Source organism: Clinocottus analis, unplaced genomic scaffold (genome assembly GCF_023055335.1).
Source record: "Clinocottus analis isolate CAN_PGR_092001 unplaced genomic scaffold, fCliAna1.0.p SCAF_59, whole genome shotgun sequence".
Lineage (NCBI taxonomy): Eukaryota > Metazoa > Chordata > Actinopteri > Perciformes > Cottidae > Clinocottus > Clinocottus analis.
The window spans coordinates 17,501-35,169 of record NW_027176217.1 but is presented as its reverse complement, the minus strand read 5'-3'; the positions used below and the strand labels follow the sequence as shown (position 1 = coordinate 35,169).

Below are 17,669 nucleotides of genomic sequence, written 5' to 3'. Positions count from 1 at the left end.
CTGCTGCTGTTTCCCTTTGGCTTCGGCTGCAAACACACTCTCAGTCACACCTGATGTTCATCTCTTTCACGGCGTGCTGCAGGTGCTGCACTTGGAGGTTCTCACATGTTGTCTGGGTTCCTCCGGGCGGGCAGAGCGCTCTGCTGCGCTCACGCTCCTAAAACCTCGTCATCCAGCACAATTCAAGTCCCAGAATGCACCATTCAGACAAAGTTTTGGCATAAAAGAAGTTCAATTTTTCCATTTAAGAACCGAAGGACACAGTTTTTTGACTGAAACTTCCTTCCACACAGGCCAATGCTTTAAGTTATTGTGATTTCAGTTTCATACTCAGAGTCTTTAGGCCCTAATCTTTGCAGAAAGGTGTTTTATTTGTACGTGGGCTGTTGTGAAGGCCCTGAACCAGACAGGTTAACAAGTATTTTGGGGGAATCTTGCTCATATCATGCAGGATGTTCATAGATATGAGGAAATATGTTTGAAAATACTTTTTTTTTTTGGAAAATGTACTTTTTTTTCACAAATAAATTCTGAAATAGTATAAAATAACACAAGTATAGGAACTCATTTGAGGTTCATATGAGAGGTCCAACCCCAGCACATAGTGCACATACGTTAAAGGTGCTTTAATAAGTAACATGCATGTAACAATGTGTAAATACCTTAAATAACATGCATGTAACAATGTGTAAATACCATAAATAACATACATGTAACAATGTGTAAATACCTTAAATAACATACATGTAACAATGTGTAAATACCTTAAATAACATGCATGTATACCTTTAATAACATACATGTATACCTTTAATAACATACATGTATACCTTTAATAACATACATGTATACCTTTAATAACATACATGTATACCTTTAATAACATACATGTATACCTTTAATAACATACATGTATACCTTTAATAACACGGCGCTGCAGCTCCACTCGGCCTCATAAAGAACTTTGTGAACTGTGAAATCTTTTTTTTTTTTTTTTTTCATTCCCAACATGCAACAGTGGCGTGTTTTGGATGACATCACCTTGACGACGGCGTGTGGATGTTAATGTCACGCGGCGGTGGAAAATATGAGGAGATCGAGACGAACACATCTGAAGCCGGTCGGCGATTACGTCGATATTTCATCTCCGTCTGACGTCCAAGAATGTGTTTCCAGAAATATACGAGATGTTGGACGCTTTGCTGAAACGACGTAAATTAAAGAGTTTATTCTGGAGGGAATATTCATGATAATCCCAAAGAAACGTCTGATGCTCCAGACTGGACCTGAGCGGATTAATCCTCTCACTCCCCCAGCTCCGGTTGTATAGAAGTCTATGCTTCATGTGTTAAAGCTGCATTCTCTCTCCTGACCACCAGGGGGCGACTCCTCTGGTTGTATAGAAGTCTATGCTTCATGTGTTAAAGCTGCATTCTCTCTCCTGACCACCAGGGGGCGACTCCTCTGGTTGTATAGAAGTCTATGCTTCATGTGTTAAAGCTGCATTCTCTCTCCTGACCACCAGGGGGCGACTCCTCTGGTTGTATAGAAGTCTATGCTTCATGTGTTAAAGCTGCAGTCTCTCTCCTGACCACCAGGGGGCGACTCCTCTGGTTGTATAGAAGTTTATGCTTCATCTGTTACAGCTGCATTCTCTCTCCTGACCACCAGGGGCGACTCCTCTGGTTGTATAGAAGTCTATGCTTCATGTGTTAAAGCTGCATTCTCTCTCCTGACCACCAGGGGCGACTCCTCTGGTTGTATAGAAGTCTATGCTTCATGTGTTAAAGCTGCATTCTCTCTCCTGACCACCAGGGGCGACTCCTCTGGTTGTATAGAAGTCTCTCAGAAAATGAAAACACAAACTCTGATCTGAAGGTCGTTTCCCAACAGCAACATTTATTAAAATCGAGGACATTTTCAACATCAAATGTACAGAAATATACAAACGGTGCGTTTCGTAGCAAATATACTTTCTATAGAGACAGCAGCAGCAGAATTGGCATGTAGAAAAATACACTTTTGATTTCCTCACACAACATACCAACATAACAAGGTAATATATTTATATATATTTATATATTTCTGTATCATAAATATGCAGAACTATACACACAATTCACTTGTAAAGGAGACAGCAATCATAACGTTAACAACAACAACAACGCGGAATAAAAAGGACATTTTGTTGTAAAATGGAAACGCTGAACACGACAACGACCTGGCTGCAGCGTGCGCTGTGGAAAGGTTCATGACACTGTTGTGAACATGTGCTGCTCAGAATATATTATCTACAAGTATGTATTCATGTATTCATGTGTTCATGTACTTATGTATTTATACTCTATCAGGGAACGAACTAACAGGAATAAGCTCATTGTTGAAGCGTCTGGAGCCCAAAAATATCAACAAATTATGGACGAAACGTACGACAGTGGTGAATTCAACACACACACACACACACACACACACACACACACACACACACACACACACACACACACACACACACACACACACACACACACACACACACACACACACACACACACACACACTCTGAATGGGTTTCTTGTTGAGAATATAATGAAGTGCTTTTTACTCGTGGGAATAAAAGGAGATTTCTCCCTCAATGGAAACTCTTTCCTCACATTCCTGCTCAGGACACCTTGTGACTTTTCTTCTATGCACACACATCGAAGGTTTCTCCTCCTCTTCCTCCTCTTCCTCCTCTTCCTCCTCTTCCTACAGAGGACGACACTGTGTGTTGGACTCGGCTGAATAAAAACCGGCTCCATTGATTCACTGACTTCACTTTACAGACGTCATGAAAACGTGTTTTTGTTGAATGTGTACAGGTGTACAGGCTCCTCCCACCGCTGTGGGAGGAGCTATGTGAGTGGGAGGGGCTGTGGGAGTGGGAGGAGCTATAAGCACATTCATACATTCTCCACATGCAGTAAATCATTGTTTGTTTGTTTTTTTAACGTTTGTGTGAGTTTCTGTTTCTGCTCATAAAGAAGTAAATGTAATAAAGTAAATTGCATATTTGATGTCAATTATGTTTTAAATAAAATGTTTTGTTTCACAAAAATTGAATTTTAGATTTAGATTTTAAAAAACGCTTCCAGAGAAAAAAATAAAAGACTTCATGGTCTTTTCTCTTTGATTCATTAAAAACTCTTCCTTCATTTTGCCTGAGAGTCATATTTCTCAGAGGAACCAGGTTTTGACCCGACTTGAATTTTAAGTTAGTTTGAGGATTAAAAGAAGCGACAAGGTGTCAGGATTCATCACCACAGGAAATAACTCGACTTTGCAGAGCCGTGAAAATACACAAAGGACATTAAAATATAACAAGAAATCATCTAAAGTCTGTCACAATGTTCTGAGGACTCACACTAAATGGAAGGAGGAGAAACAGGAAACAGGAAGTCCGCATGTACCTTTTTAAAACCTAAAACCTTGGACGCCACAGGACAGCGAACAGGAACGCCCTCACTGCAGGATGAAGGTCCGTCTGCGCTCGTCTTCCTCACACGTACGACTCCTCTGCGAAGAACAGCTGGTCGAAGTCGTCGGCGTCGGCTCGCGGGTCGCTGCAGCGCCGGCTCTGCCACTCCCTCTTGCCCTGCGCGAGGGCCAGCGCCACCTCCTGGCTCCGCCGCAGCCGCGCGCCCGCGTCCTCCGGGCCCTGCGACGAGAAGTAGTCCCGCACGGCGCGCGAGGCGGAGGGAGACAGGCAGAAGCGCGGCTCGGCGGCAGCGGCGGCGTGGTGGGGCTCCACCTCGGACACCCGCAGGCCGCCGGCGTCCTGCTGGAGGGGGGGCCGGCCCCTGGAGGCGCGGTCCAGCGTGAGGCTGCTCGCGGCGGCGGCGGCGGGCTCGGACGCCCGGCGGGGGAGCGTCCGGCTCCCTCTGGGTCCCTCCGCCGACGGAGCGAGAGACTTCTGCCTCTGGAGCACCAGCGCGGTGGCGCTCTGTCCGAAGAAAACGCCCCGCGGCGGCTGAGCGCCCGCCGGACGCGGCGAGGCCTCGCTGCCCGCCGGGGCGTCCGGCGCCGGGCCTCGGCGGGCGCCGCAGCGCGCCTGGTCGTCGTGGAGCTGCCTCAGCTCCCGGATGGTGAGGGGCTTCTCCGCGCCGCGGTAGAACGGCGAGCGGCCGCGCTGCAGCTGCTGCAGGGCCTGCTGGTAGGACGGCGGGCTGCTGGACCGCCGCCGGCCGTTCGGGGTCGACCCCGCGGCGTCCCGGGCGTCGCCGCTCGGGCGGTCCTCCTCCCCGCCGTCCGGCGTCCTCAGCGACAGCCGGCGTTCCTTCTTCAGCCACGTGTTCGGGTGGAGGCCGTGTTGATGCGGGGGGGTGTGGCCCGCGGCGCAAAGGGGCGGGGCTTCCCTCCGAGGTGGGGAGGCGTCCGCGGGCGACGCCCGGGGAAGCCGCCCGGGGACGAGTGGCGAGAGCTCCGCCGGCGGGATCGCCCCGTTGGCGGAGGCGTAGTCGGTGGAGTACTGCGAGAAGGCGGAGTCCAAGGAGCTGAGGGAGGAGCCTGTGGGCGAGGTGGCCGGCGACGACAGGCTGGAGCAGCTGGCGTCGAGCCGCAGCGGCGGCGGCGGCGCGTGCTTCGCGTTCCTCCGCCTGCCGTTCTGGACTTTGCCGGCTCCTCCCCTCTCGCACCCGTCCTCCTCCTCCTCCTTCAGCTGCAGCCCGCTCAGCCCCCGCTCCAGGAACACCTCGTCCTCCCGTGCCCTCCCGCCGCCGCCGCCTTCGCCGCCGTCCTCCATGGCGGCGTCGTAGCTCGCCTTCCTCGCCGGGGGGCGGTTCTCGCCGACGCCCGAGGACGACGACGCCGACGCCGGCGGCGCGGTGGCGGCGCTCGCCAGGGCCAAGGCGGGCTCCGAGCTCCGCCTCAGCCGGCGGGGCCCCTGCCGGGCCGCGGGGTTGAACCTGCGCGGCCGGGCCGGCGCGGGCAGCTGCAGCAGGAGGTCGGCGTCGTGGTCGGCGTCCGGGTCGCCGTCGCTCAGCGTGATGACGGAGTCGCGGCTGCGGCTGTCCGGCTGGTCTTTGCCCCGCAGGAGGAGCGGCGCCTGCAGCGGAGACTCGGGGTCGTCGTTCAGCTCGTTCTCCAGACTGTCGTAGGACGAGTCGTTCATCTGGAAGGACGACACGTCTGCAGGAGGAAGAGGAGGAGGAGGAGGAGGAGGAGGAGGAGGAGGAGGAAGAATGAAAGTGGAATTGTCAAATTAAGAGAATTCGATCCCAAAATCTGCACATAAACACAATCATTCTGCAACTAAACAAACTAAGTCTTCAGTCTGACTTCACGTCACGTTTCCTGTAAAATCCTTAAATTAAACTCGCTCATGAGCTTCCTGTAATTTCAGCCTCCTGCCTCCAAAATTAGCTCTTCAAGTTGAGACTGACCAAACATTTATTTACACAACCAAAAGGAAAAGAACATGTTCTGTTCTCGCTGCTGAAAAAGCTACCGGAGAGGACAGAGGACACAGGACAGAGGACACAGGACAGAGGATACAGGACAGAGGATACAGGACAGAGGACACAGGACAGAGGACACAGGACAGAGGATACAGGACAGAGGACACAAGACGCATAGGACAGAGGACATGAAGGACAGAGAGGAGAAGATATAGGACACAGAGGATACAAAACACAGAGGACACAGGACAGAGGACACAAAGGCCAGAGGATATAGGACACAGAGGACACATAGAATAGAGAGGACAGAGGACATAAAGGACACAGAGGACAGAGGATAAGGACACAGAGGACATCATCAGAGGTGAAGGTCAGTATTTTTGAAGGAGGTTCAGATGATCAGCTGCTGGTGACCTCTGGATGACCTCTGCTGACCCCAATCGGCGGGCGTGAAGGAGCAGAGGCCTTCAGGCCACGCCCCCGGTAGTGAGGCCGCTAGTTAGCTAGTTTGTTTGAGGTGAACACACTGAAGCGTTTTCAGAAGACGCCGAGCTGAGGACTCGCTTTGAGCTCCCCGTTCGTACAACAGCACTCGCCGTCAGCGGGTCGTCCTCTCACCTGATCCGTGGTCGCTGCTGCTGCTCTTCTGGCTGAAGCTCCTGAACAGCGACGGGACGTCCTCCCCCAGCACGGCGCCACAGCTCTCGATGAGGAGGCGGACCAGCTCGCACACCTGCAGGACGGAGAGACGCCCACGGGTCAGAGAGGCCCACGGGTCAGAGAGGCCCACGGGTCAGAGAGGCCCACGGGTCAGAGAGGTCGACGGGTCAGAGACGCCCACGGGTCAGAGAGGTCGACGGGTCAGAGAGGTCGACGGGTCAGAGAGGTCGACGGGTCAGAGAGGTCGACGGGTCAGAGAGGTCGACGGGTCAGAGAGGCCCACGGGTCAGAGACGCCCACGGGTCAGAGAGGTCGACGGGTCTATATATAGATATATATCTATATATAGATATAGATATATATCTATATATAGATAGAAAACATGTTTTTAGTTTAGCTTAGCCTTCTGCTAACCTCGCTACTCGTCACAAAGCTAAGCTAGTAGCGATAGCAACGTGCTTTCCTGCACTGTGTGCACAACTTCAAGGTCCACTGCTTTAGCGGCAGGCTAGTTAGCTAGCTAGCTACCTGGCTAACTTCAACCTGCTTTAAACTCAACAAACACAACTGAGTGAACACACACACCACGTGCTCGCACACACACACACACACACACACACACACACACACACACACACACACACACACACACACACACACACACACACACACTTCACATCCTTCATCCGTGGAAAGTTCCCGCCTGTAAGTTGGTTTATAAACGAGGTGTTTCTTCTTCGCTGCGACACAGTGTGTGTGTGTGTGTGTGTGTGTGTGTGTGTGTGTGTGGCCAGATGTTGTCTTTGCGGCGTCCTCATGCACGTGTGTGACTCGGTGTTCCTGAATAAACTGCACACACAACCGTCATCAGATCATTGTCTGAGTGCAGTAATCTGAAAGCAGGAGATTATTTATTCTGATTCCACTAAATGTTTTATTCGTTCTGTATAAAGTGTAATTTGTTGCTGAGCGGAGCGGGTCGTTTCAGAGCACTGGGATGTTCTTTGTCCCAAACAGAGACGCATATTAGAATCAAATTCTAGATTAAAATCTGAGAGCTGAAGCGTCCACCTGCGGGATGACGGGATGAGAGCTGTTACGTGACCGTTAATCCCTTAATGTTGCGTTCGCTTATTAACCTCCAGCTTTTATCTCCGCTGCTCCGATACGTGCTAATGACGGAAGTCCTCCACTTGCATTATGGGTAATGTGCCGCTCTCCTGTCTGCGAGCTTACGTAAGCAGACGGCATCGAACGCGCGGCTCGTCTCCCAGAGAAGCAGTCGTGATCACAGATGAAGCTCAGACATTTTGACTCATAATCCTGACCTCGGGGAATACTCCGCTCTGATTGGCTGCAGGGTTCCATTGAGGACGCCAAACTGTTCACTGGCACACAAAATATGAAAATGTACAATCAAATATGAAAAACAAAGAAGTCACCGGCTAAAGATACACGTCGAAAGCGTTGGAGAACATGTTTTTAGTTTAGCTTAGCCTTCTGCTAACCTCGCTACTCGTCACAAAGCTAAACTCGTAGCGATAGCAATGTGCTTTCCTGCACTCTGACAACTTTAAAGTTTACTGCTTTAGCGGCAGGCTAGTTAGCTAGCTACCTCGCTAACTCGCTTTCATGCAACGCAAAAAACACTCGGACGACTTTGAAGTAAAACCTTGCTGATTTAGCGGCTGGATAGTTAGCTAGCTCGTTTGCTAATTCCACCATTACTGTTTTGCTACATGACTCACTCCTCGTCGCTGGAGACTAACTGGTGAGGAGGAGACTAACTGGTCAGACTGACTGGTCAGACTAACTGGTCAGACTGGTCAGACCAGTCAGTCCACGACTAGTCCACGTTGTTGACTTGTCTGTAAAATATAATTAAATGAAAGCGCGACGATGACACTAACTCACGACTGAAAGCCTGTTTACCGCTTCTCCTTTTCACCCCTCTCTCTCTCGTTCTCTTCTTCACTCTCTCTTTCACCTCCTCCCATCACTCCGTCAGCGTTCCTCGCTGTCGCTCTCAGAGCGGCGACGTGACGACGCGCTCGGCTGCAAAGCCTGCGGGCGTCCAGGACGTCCACGCGTCCATCAACAGGCTGCTGCTCTCAGGACGACGCCCTCCACACCCGGGTGGAGACGTACATACATATATATATATATATATATATATATATATATATATATATATATATATATATATATATAGATAATATATAGATATATAGTAAATAACTTTAAACAACTCGTCCACAGGAGCGAGAGGAGGAGGCAGCCGGAGACCAGACTGAATTGGTTCAAACCGAGTGCTCACGTGACGAGGACGAGGTTGGAAAGCCGCCATCGCTCCGCCAGCAGCCCCCCCTTCCCTCCGAGCCCCCCCCCCCCCCCCCCCCCCCTCTGGCCGCAGCGAGGGAAATGTCGAAATCCCACTTTTGTTATTTCTTTAGACGTTTTTCTCAGAAAAAATGCACACACAAACCAGCAGTGTGTGTTATCAGGGCCGTGTTTGCCAAAGAGGCATTGAGGTATGTGTGGGTATTTGTGCTGACAAGTGTGTGTGAGTGTGTGTGTGTGTGTGTGTGTGTGTGTGTGAAGTGAAAGAGAGGGCTGCTTTCAGCGCGGCGACACCATTTTTTTTCCGTTAAAAAACACACACTTGGCTTCAGGATTCTGCAGGAAATTCTTTGCATGTTTTCTCAATGAACCTCGACCACCTCACACACACACACACACACACACACACACACACACACACACACACACACACACACACACTGGAGAAGATAAGCAAATCAGCCACCCACACAGTGTGTGTGTAGCTCAAATACTGTAACTTTCCAAACAGATCACAAATCAAAACGCTTTGTGTATTTTAGTGGACACATGCTGGTGTGTGTGTGTGTGTGTGTGTGTGTGTGTGTGTGTGTGTGTGTGTGGGGCTCCGCTGAGGGATGAAGTCATTTCATTGAGCAATAACAACTCAAAGATTCTCGTGAAAGAGATCCGTGGTCCCAAAAGCTTTTAACTGTTATTGTTACTAAAGATACTGAGTACTAGTGTACTGTTACTAAAGATACTGAGTACTAGTGTACTGTTACTAAAGATACTGAGTACTAGTGTACTGTTACTAAAGATACTGAGTACTAGTGTACTGTTACTAAAGATACTGAGTACTAGTGTACTGTTACTAAAGATACTGAGTACTAGTGTACTGTTACTAAAGATACTGAGTACTAGTGTACTGTTACTAAAGATACTGATGTATAATGTGTGTGTCTGTGTGTGTGTGTGTGTCTGTGTGTGTCTCTCTTTGTGTCTCTCTTCACCTGCAGCCACCAGGAGAATCAAAAGAGGGCGGAGCCAAAATGTTCCCAATAACTTTAACTTTGAAGTCTCGACCTGTCAATCACCCCGTGGCCCCGCCCCTAAGGCGTCGTCACGCTCTGTCTGACTCACCTTCTTGGTGCCCTCCCCCTCCATCTCGGGGGTGCTCGGCGCCGGAGCCCAAAGCATGCTGGGAGCGATGCAGACGGACAGGTTGAAGGCGTTCATCTGGTTGTCGTGGGCGTTGCCTTGGATACAGTGCAGCACGGCAACCACGTGACGCAGCAGAAGCAGGTTGTCACCTGGGAGGAGGCGGAGCAACCTGAGAGAGAGAGACACGTCACCTGTCTGTCCTTCATGTCACCTGTCTGCCCTTCATGTCACCTGTCTGTCCTTCATGTCACCTGTCTGTCCTACATGTCACCTGTCTGTCCTTCATGTCACCTGTCTGTCCTACATGTCACCTGTCTGTCCTTCATGTCACCTGTCTGTCCTACATCTCACCTGTCTGTCCTTCACGTCACCTGTCTGTCCTACATGTCACCTGTCTGTCCTTCATGTCATCTGTCTGTCCTACATGTCACCTGTCTGTCCTTCATGTCACCTGTCTGTCCTTCATGTCACCTGTCTGTCCTACATGTCACCTGTCTGTCCTTCATGTCACCTGTCTGTCCTACATGTCACCTGTCTGTCCTTCACATCACCTGTCTGTCCTACATGTCACCTGTCTGTCCTTCATCTCACCTGTCTGTCCTTCACATCACCTGTCTGTCCTACATGTCACCTGTCTGTCCTTCACGTCACCTGTCTGTCCTACATGTCACCTGTCTGTCCTTCATGTCATCTGTCTGTCCTACACGTCACCTGTCTGTCCTTCATGTCACCTGTCTGTCCTTCATGTCACCTGTCTGTCCTACATGTCACCTGTCTGTCCTTCATGTCACCTGTCCTCCTACATGTCATCTGTCTGTCCTACATGTCACCTGTCTGTCCTTCACATCACCTGTCTGTCCTACATGTCACCTGTCTGTCCTTCATCTCACCTGTCTGTCCTTCATGTCACCTGTCTGTCCTTCATGTCACCTGTCTGTCCTTCATCTCACCTGTCTGTCCTACATGTCACCTGTCTGTCCTTCATCTCACCTGTCTGTCCTTCATGTCACCTGTCTGTCCTACATGTCACCTGTCTGTCCTTCATGTCACCTGTCTGTCCTTCATGTCACCTGTCTGTCTGCTCGGTGGTCTTACCTCTGCACAGCTCTCGTCCTCTCTTCTCCTCCTTCTCCCTCCATCACGTCCATCCAGCGCTCGTATAGATCTGCACTCAGCAAACTGCCCGGGATGTTACGCAGGAAGTCCTGGAGAGAGAGAGAGAGAGAGAGAGAGAGAGAGAGAGAGAGAGAGAGAGAGAGAGAGAGAGAGAGAGAGACATTATAAATAAATCATAATTTAGTGGACGCATCATGTGACTGTAGTTTTACTTCTTCAAGTTTAGTCTCAGGTGAAGCTGAAGCTGAAGCTCGGCCTGCAAGCTGAACAATGCAGCACCTTGTGTGTGTGTGTGTGTGTGTGTGTGTGTGTGTGTGTGTGTGTGTGTGTGTGTGTGTGTGTGTGTGGCAGCCCGCCCGGCTGTGCAGAGACAGATTATCCCGTCTGGACTTCTGTGGCTTTGGACGCACATCAGTCGCTTTCTGATCGTCTGGGTTTCAAACCGGCGTGTGTGTGTGTGTGTGTGTGTGTTAGTGTGTGTGTGTGTGCGTGCGTGTGCGCGCGTGCGTGTGCGGTACCTTGAGGACAGCGGCGATGACGAACACAGACTGGTGTGTGATCTCCGGGTCCTCGGCCCCGTTGTCCAGCCGGTCCCGGAGCTCCCGGCAGGCTTTGGCGCCGGCGGAGCGCCTGAAGACGCCGCGGGTGTACGGGCCCTCCAGGGACAGGAACACCAGCATGTCCTGGGGGCACAGCCCGTCACCCTCTCATCAGGCCCGGGGGCAACGCTCAGTAACGCTCTGCATGCTTTACACCGACAGGATTACGAGCGTTTAGGCGCTGGAGTCCAGCTGCTGGCTTTATGTTTAAAACATTTTCTGCAGCTTCAGAGGGCGATGTAATGATTTATGCTCAGGCCTCAGGGTTCATATAAACTGTAAGAGCAGAACCAGCAGGTTGAATTAACGGCATCTGGTCTGGACTTCCTGAAAGGCCACGAGACCGAAACTCTCTGGATCGCTTCCTCATCAGATTAAAATGTCCCTTCACGTCCATTATTTACTTAATCCCCGACTCTGTCATTGAGTCAGAGCAGTAATCCAACAGAATCTACTTCAACCACAGCTCCCTTTTCCCCCGTGACCCCGCCCCCTCCCCCTTTAACCCCGCCCCCTGCCCCGTGACCCCGCCCCCCGGCTCTCACCATGACGGGCTTGGGCAGGCCGTGCTCCGGCGAGCAGACGGCGCTCAGCGGGCGTCCGAACAGCCGGCCCTGCGTGGGGGACGGCGAGGTGGGCGAGCGGGGGGGCCCGTCCAGCTGCGAGCTGGAGCCCCTCCAGAAGGGCCAGTTGATGAGGGAGCGCTTCCTCTTGAAGGACTTCTGCTGCCCGGGCTCTGTGGGGGGCGGGGGGGGGGGGGGGGGGGAAGAGGAAGAGGAAGAGGAAGAGGAGAGCGCTGAGCTTTGCTTCATCACAGACACTCAGAGTCTCAGAGCTCCTCATGAAGGAAGCAGCTGCACACGAGCCCGTGAGCAGCCAGTGGGCAGAGTGGACGCCATCTTTGCTTTGAATGTCTGCTCACGCATTAAAGACTAAACATTAAATATTAAATATTAAACATTAAACATTAAACTTTAAACTTTAAACGAGGCCTTTCTGCAGGTCACGCTTATCGACCTCTGCAGAGGAAAAGCTCCCGCAGCCATGTGGAGCATGTTGAGGGGAAAAGATCAGTGTGACGAGATGCAATGTCATTAATACACACGCACACACACACACACACACACACGCACACACACACACACACACACACACACACACACACACACACACACAGTTACGTAAGACTCTGTCGTGCTGCTTGTGGTTGGCAGACTGCAGCCGCCTCGACTGGAAAACATTTTTTACCCTCGACTTGTTTTCCTCTAAACCCTCTTCCTCTCGTCTCTCTCTCTCGTCTCTCTCGTCTCTCTCGTCTCTCTCGTCTCTCTCTCTCTCTCTCTCGTCTCTCTCTCTCGTCTCTCTCTCTCTCTCTCGTCTCTCTCTCTCGTCTCTCTCTCTCTCTCTCGTCTCTCTCTCTCGTCTCTCTCTCTCGTCTCTCTCTCTCTCTCGTTTCTCTTTCCTTCACCTCCGCTGGCCTTCAGACTGACTCAATCTGCCGTGTCATCACTTTTTCCCTTTTCCTTCTTCCTCCTCTCACACTCATCCGTTCCTTCTGGGGTTTCTTCCTCTTTTTGTCGTCTGCCCCCCCCCCCTCCCTCTTGCAGTGACCCCTCGTCCTCTACTCCCTCTTTCCCACCGCTCTCCGGTTCTTCCTCGCCTCCGGAGTCATCCTCAAGGTGGCCGAGGAGGAAGCAGCGGAGAACCAAGAGGAGTGGAAAGCGGCTCTGAGGAAGTGTTTCTGTCGTGCGTTCATACTTCTGCATCCTCACACTTCCTCTTGTGGTTTCAAACAGAATCACATTCATGGAATATTATTCAACACACACTCCAGCTGAGGCCTGTTTGCTGACGCGACGCTTTTATTTTGCAAATTTTCCAAGAAAATGCGTCTTTTTTTTCACCTAAACCGAAGAAGACAACAGAAAGAAGCTGCTCCCTCACGAGACTCCTCACCGTGTCCTTCACTCTTTCTTCCTTTAATGGCGTCCGAGAGTCCGACATGTTCGCGTGACCTCGTGACAGAACGGGCTCCGACCCCACGATGGGAGCGGCGGGCTCACCTGTCAGCGGGGCCAGTCCCGGGGCCACCTTGCTGGGTTTGAGGATGAACTGGCACTGGGTGTCTGGAGGGAGGCACTGGTCCAGCAGCAGCACCCCCGGACAGTCCGTGGGACTCGTCGGGTCCCGACCCGGTCCTCCCGGTCCTCCCGGTCCTCCCGGTCCTCCCGGTCCTCCCGGTCCTCCCAGTCCTGCTCCGGCGGAGCCCCCGCCGTCCCGAATGTGGCTCATCTTGATGCTGAAGGGAAACTCGTGGCCTGAATGAGAGGTCAAGGGGTCCAGAGGTCAGAGGTCGAGCAGTCTGGTATGTGAAGCCGAAAGAACTCGACCCAGTTAGACGCCTGGAGCCGAGACGCAGAACCGGAGACGAGAACACGTTCTGACCAGTGGCTTTAATGACTTTAAACCAAATTTACATGACTTTTAACAATTTCTATGACTTCTACTACACTTTTGGGATTTATTTTCAAGGACTTTCAAGGCATGGAAAAATTCCATGACTTTTTACCAAACTTCCATGCTTTTTAACCAAATTTACATGATTTTTTTGACCAAATTTTCATGATTTTTCACCAACATTTCCATGACCTTTACTACACTTTTGGGATGTATTTTTTTCAAGGACTTTTCCAGGCCTGGAAACAACCATTTTAAAACCTCATGACTGTTCCAGGTTTCGCATGACTGTGTGAACTCTGATAACTGAAGTCATGAGATACGCTGTGACACAGCTTTCACTGAAGTTCCTCATCAGTTCACTCCTTCATGAAGGAGAGCATGTGTTCACTCCTTCATGAAGGAGTGCATGTGTTCACTCCTTCATGAAGGAGAGCATGTGTTCACTCCTTCATGAAGGAGTGCATGTGTTCACTCCTTCATGAAGGAGTGCATGTGTTCACTCCTTCATGAAGGAGTGCATGTGTTCACTCCTTCATGAAGGAGTGCATGTGTTCACTCCTTCATGAAGGAGAGCATGTGTTCACTCCTTCACGAAGGAGTGCATGTGTTCACTCCTTCATGAAGGAGTGCATGTGTTCACTCCTTCAGGGCGTCTGAACAGGAGGGAAAGGTGTGCTGGTCATCAGGTGTTTGGGTCACAGGGTGAGTGACAGCTGCTCACCGATGAGAGGGTATGGGGGCTCGTCCTTTCTGGAGTTGACCCACAAGCGGTGGTCTTTAACGCAGCCCTGGAAACAGAATCAGAGAACCGGGTTGAACGGTTTCATCTAAAAGACTTTTCCCGGCTTCACCGGAGCCGACACGCGTTTGTATTTGAAACGTGACGTCTTTATTTAAAACAACGTTGTGTTGATTCTGGCGGCCCCTGTGGACGAAAGCGGAAGTGCTTCAAAGCCCCAGACGTCCCTTTTAGAAACCTCTAGAGCTGCAGCCGCTCGGTCCTGCTGGTTCTGGTCTTCTGGTCTTGTTCACCTGATGCAGACGTTTAACAAACCTTCAGCTGAGGGACTTTACTCACCGATATGCCAAACTGCAGCAGAGCCATGCGGATGACGTCAGTGGTGCTGTCGGTGTGGCTGACCGCCAGCGTCTTGGCCTGGTGGACACAATGTGAGCCATTATGGAGGAGATCTAGTTGATTGTGTTGCATAAACGGTGATGTTCTTTGTGCGCTGGTGGACAGGACAGAATCTTACATATGCACAGTTTCCGATATCCTTTGCAAATATCTTCAGAGGAACCGTCTTGGGGTCGTCCTTCCCTTTGCCCTCAGTTATCCGGCTGCGTGCAGCAAGAACACAAAGCGGGGAGGTCAGAGTTCAAGCTGAATACACGCTCGTGTTTCCCATGCAGCACACGCGTTAATGTAAAATATGACTTCATCTTAGCTGTGAACACAATGTGTGTGTTAGTTGTAAAGCATTTGCTTCTATGTCATCACGAGATGAAACCAAAGCCAAAGAATATCACGAACAAACCACAAAGCAGGCGGCCAAACCAAACATTTACCTTTTGATGAGCGCCAGCCACCTGTCCCTGTGCTCCTCGGAGCTGCAGAGGAGCCAACGGGAGAAACATCAGCAGAGGAAACGGTGTTGAAAGACGGTGTTGAAAGACGGTGTCTGCGCCGCCGCGTTGCGAAACATTGAAACCACAGACTTCGCCTCCGGCCACCACCGGATTGCTCTCCATGCAGAATGCAACGAGCGGGCGCGTGAATGAGTGTGTGTGTGTGTGTGTGTGTGTGTGTGTCGCGCTATCGAGGAAGGTGCAAATGTACGGAACAGAAAGCTATGTGTTTGCGAGTGTGTTGCGTGTGTAGTTAGCGCTTTATCCACAGCGTCTGCAGTTACAGCTCAGAACATCGTGCACGCGTTCAAAAAGTAGGACTCGCTTTAGAGAATATGTTCAAAATGACGTTCCACGAGGAGGAAACAGAGCGGCGTTGAGTCGCTGTTGGATTCCTTCAGTGTTGCATTGTGTGTGTGTGTGTGTGTGTGTGTGTGTGTGTGTGTGTGTGTGTGTGTACCTGAAGGTGGCCACACAGTTGCAGGTGGGCCAGCCCATGACGAAGCTCCTCTCCGGGCAGGTGCTGCCCTCACACACCTCGTCCATGCAGCCGGCCGTCCACATCTCACACACTCGCACCTGGGCCTTCACCTTGAAGTGAGTGTGAGACCTGCGAGGAGACACGGCGAGCCGCGTTACACTCCAGCAGGGCTTAACACCAATGTCAGTGGTGCCGTCAAATCCACGGACATAGTGGGAATTATTCACGACGACGCAACATTCAATTTATTAATTATCAGAGAATCAGGTGCACAAGAGTGTTGAACCTCTGCACTTGTGTCAGTATCGGAACAAGTCTTAAAAGACAGTTTTCTCTGTACAAAATCGCATTAAAACCCAGAAAGTCCCTAAAAGGTGTTCCACAAGGTACCAACTGGGATCCTCTACTTTTTCAATTTTCTTAATTTTTCCACAAACTTCTTACATTTGGCAAGAAAATCTTTTATATAGATTAAAATCACTCAAAGATCCAGAAGTTTTCATTATTTCATTACATCCACTGCTACATCTGTGATTATGCAGACGGAAAAGTACACACACACACACACACACACACACACACACACACACACACACACACACACACACACACACACACACATACCAACACACATTCCTCAGACTCACCCGGTGTTCAACCACATTGAAAAGGCCAATAATAGCGTTTACCGCCTGCGCTGCAGGGTCAGCCCCGCCCACTGGCCCCGCCCACTGGCCCCGCCCACTGGCCCAGGACTCCTATAGGCCCGCTGTGTGTACTGTGAGTACAAGTACACACAGCCGAAGTGGGTTTCTGTGTTATGTGTGTGTGTGCTTTGACTTCAAAAACATAAATGTGCTCTTTAAGGTTCTATTTCTGAACACGTGTGTGTGTGTGTGTGTGTGTGTGTGTGGCTTTGATGTGAGCCAGGCTTCATATGGATTTAATTGGCTGGTGGCGGCAGCGTGAGGGCGAAGCCTGAAGGATAATTTCGGGAAAGATGGCAGAAGGATGTAACTTCATCCTCCACACACTCCACGAAATGCCGCTTCTGTTTGTTTTCGAGCTATTTTAAGTCTCCTCGTCTCACACACACACACACACACACGTACAACACACACACACACACACACACACAGGCGGACACCTACTTGGCCTTGGCGACGAGCAGCGTGTCGGTGAAGAGGAAGAGGTGTCTGTCCTGCGTCTGCAGGCCCGTCTTCAGCTGCGTCTGCACGTGACCCAGGAAGAGGCGGCGAGGACACTCGGCCAGCACGGCCTGCACCAGAGGACAGGACTCTGGGCTGAGCGGCGCCAGGAAGCTCTCCCTGTGGGTGACACGCGCCGTTAGACACAGAGGAGGAGCCCACCGCAGCAAGGAAGACACCACGGCACCGGCGTCACTGTTACGACTCCCCTGAAGATTCAGACACGTGAAATGTGCACAGAAATTGCAGCACTTGTTGTGATAGCGTGAACCAGCATGTGTGTAGACGTGTGTAGTGTGTGTGTGTAGTGTGTGTGTGTAGTGTGTGTGTGTCTGATGGAGGGATGGAGCTCAGAGGAAATACTTTGGTTGCTCCATGTCTTCCTGTTTATCTCCAGCAGCAGATTAAAAAGTCCTCGATCTGCACTCACACACGCACACGTCCTCTCTGTGTGTCTTTCAGGAACACACACACACACACAAACACGCACACACACACACACACGCTTCTTTCCCACGTGCGCTCACGCCACCCTGCTGGTGTTGTCCAAGTGTTTCCTGGAACACAGACGCGTGGACTCGTAAGTGATCGGTTACGTAAT

At 51.0% G+C, this 17,669-nt stretch overlaps 1 protein-coding gene across 1 annotated transcript in view; it reads right to left on the bottom strand.

The window, feature by feature from the left end:
* Positions 1 to 1,886: 1,886 nt before the first annotated feature.
* Positions 1,887 to 17,669, bottom strand: part of LOC137803564 (rho GTPase-activating protein 20-like) — a 21,915-nt gene continuing 6,132 nt past the window's right edge. The window contains exons 3-15 of the mRNA XM_068602105.1: positions 17,012 to 17,188; positions 15,840 to 15,989; positions 15,320 to 15,361; positions 15,007 to 15,091; positions 14,829 to 14,906; positions 14,472 to 14,538; positions 13,354 to 13,608; positions 11,836 to 12,026; positions 11,210 to 11,374; positions 10,671 to 10,780; positions 9,555 to 9,744; positions 6,051 to 6,165; positions 1,887 to 5,163 (exon numbers count right to left, since the gene is read on the bottom strand). Of these exons, the coding sequence (XP_068458206.1) occupies positions 3,536 to 5,163; positions 6,051 to 6,165; positions 9,555 to 9,744; positions 10,671 to 10,780; positions 11,210 to 11,374; positions 11,836 to 12,026; positions 13,354 to 13,608; positions 14,472 to 14,538; positions 14,829 to 14,906; positions 15,007 to 15,091; positions 15,320 to 15,361; positions 15,840 to 15,989; positions 17,012 to 17,188 (3,253 nt within the window). The 3' untranslated portion in view covers positions 1,887 to 3,535. The remainder of the gene's footprint in view (positions 5,164 to 6,050; positions 6,166 to 9,554; positions 9,745 to 10,670; positions 10,781 to 11,209; positions 11,375 to 11,835; positions 12,027 to 13,353; positions 13,609 to 14,471; positions 14,539 to 14,828; positions 14,907 to 15,006; positions 15,092 to 15,319; positions 15,362 to 15,839; positions 15,990 to 17,011; positions 17,189 to 17,669) is intronic.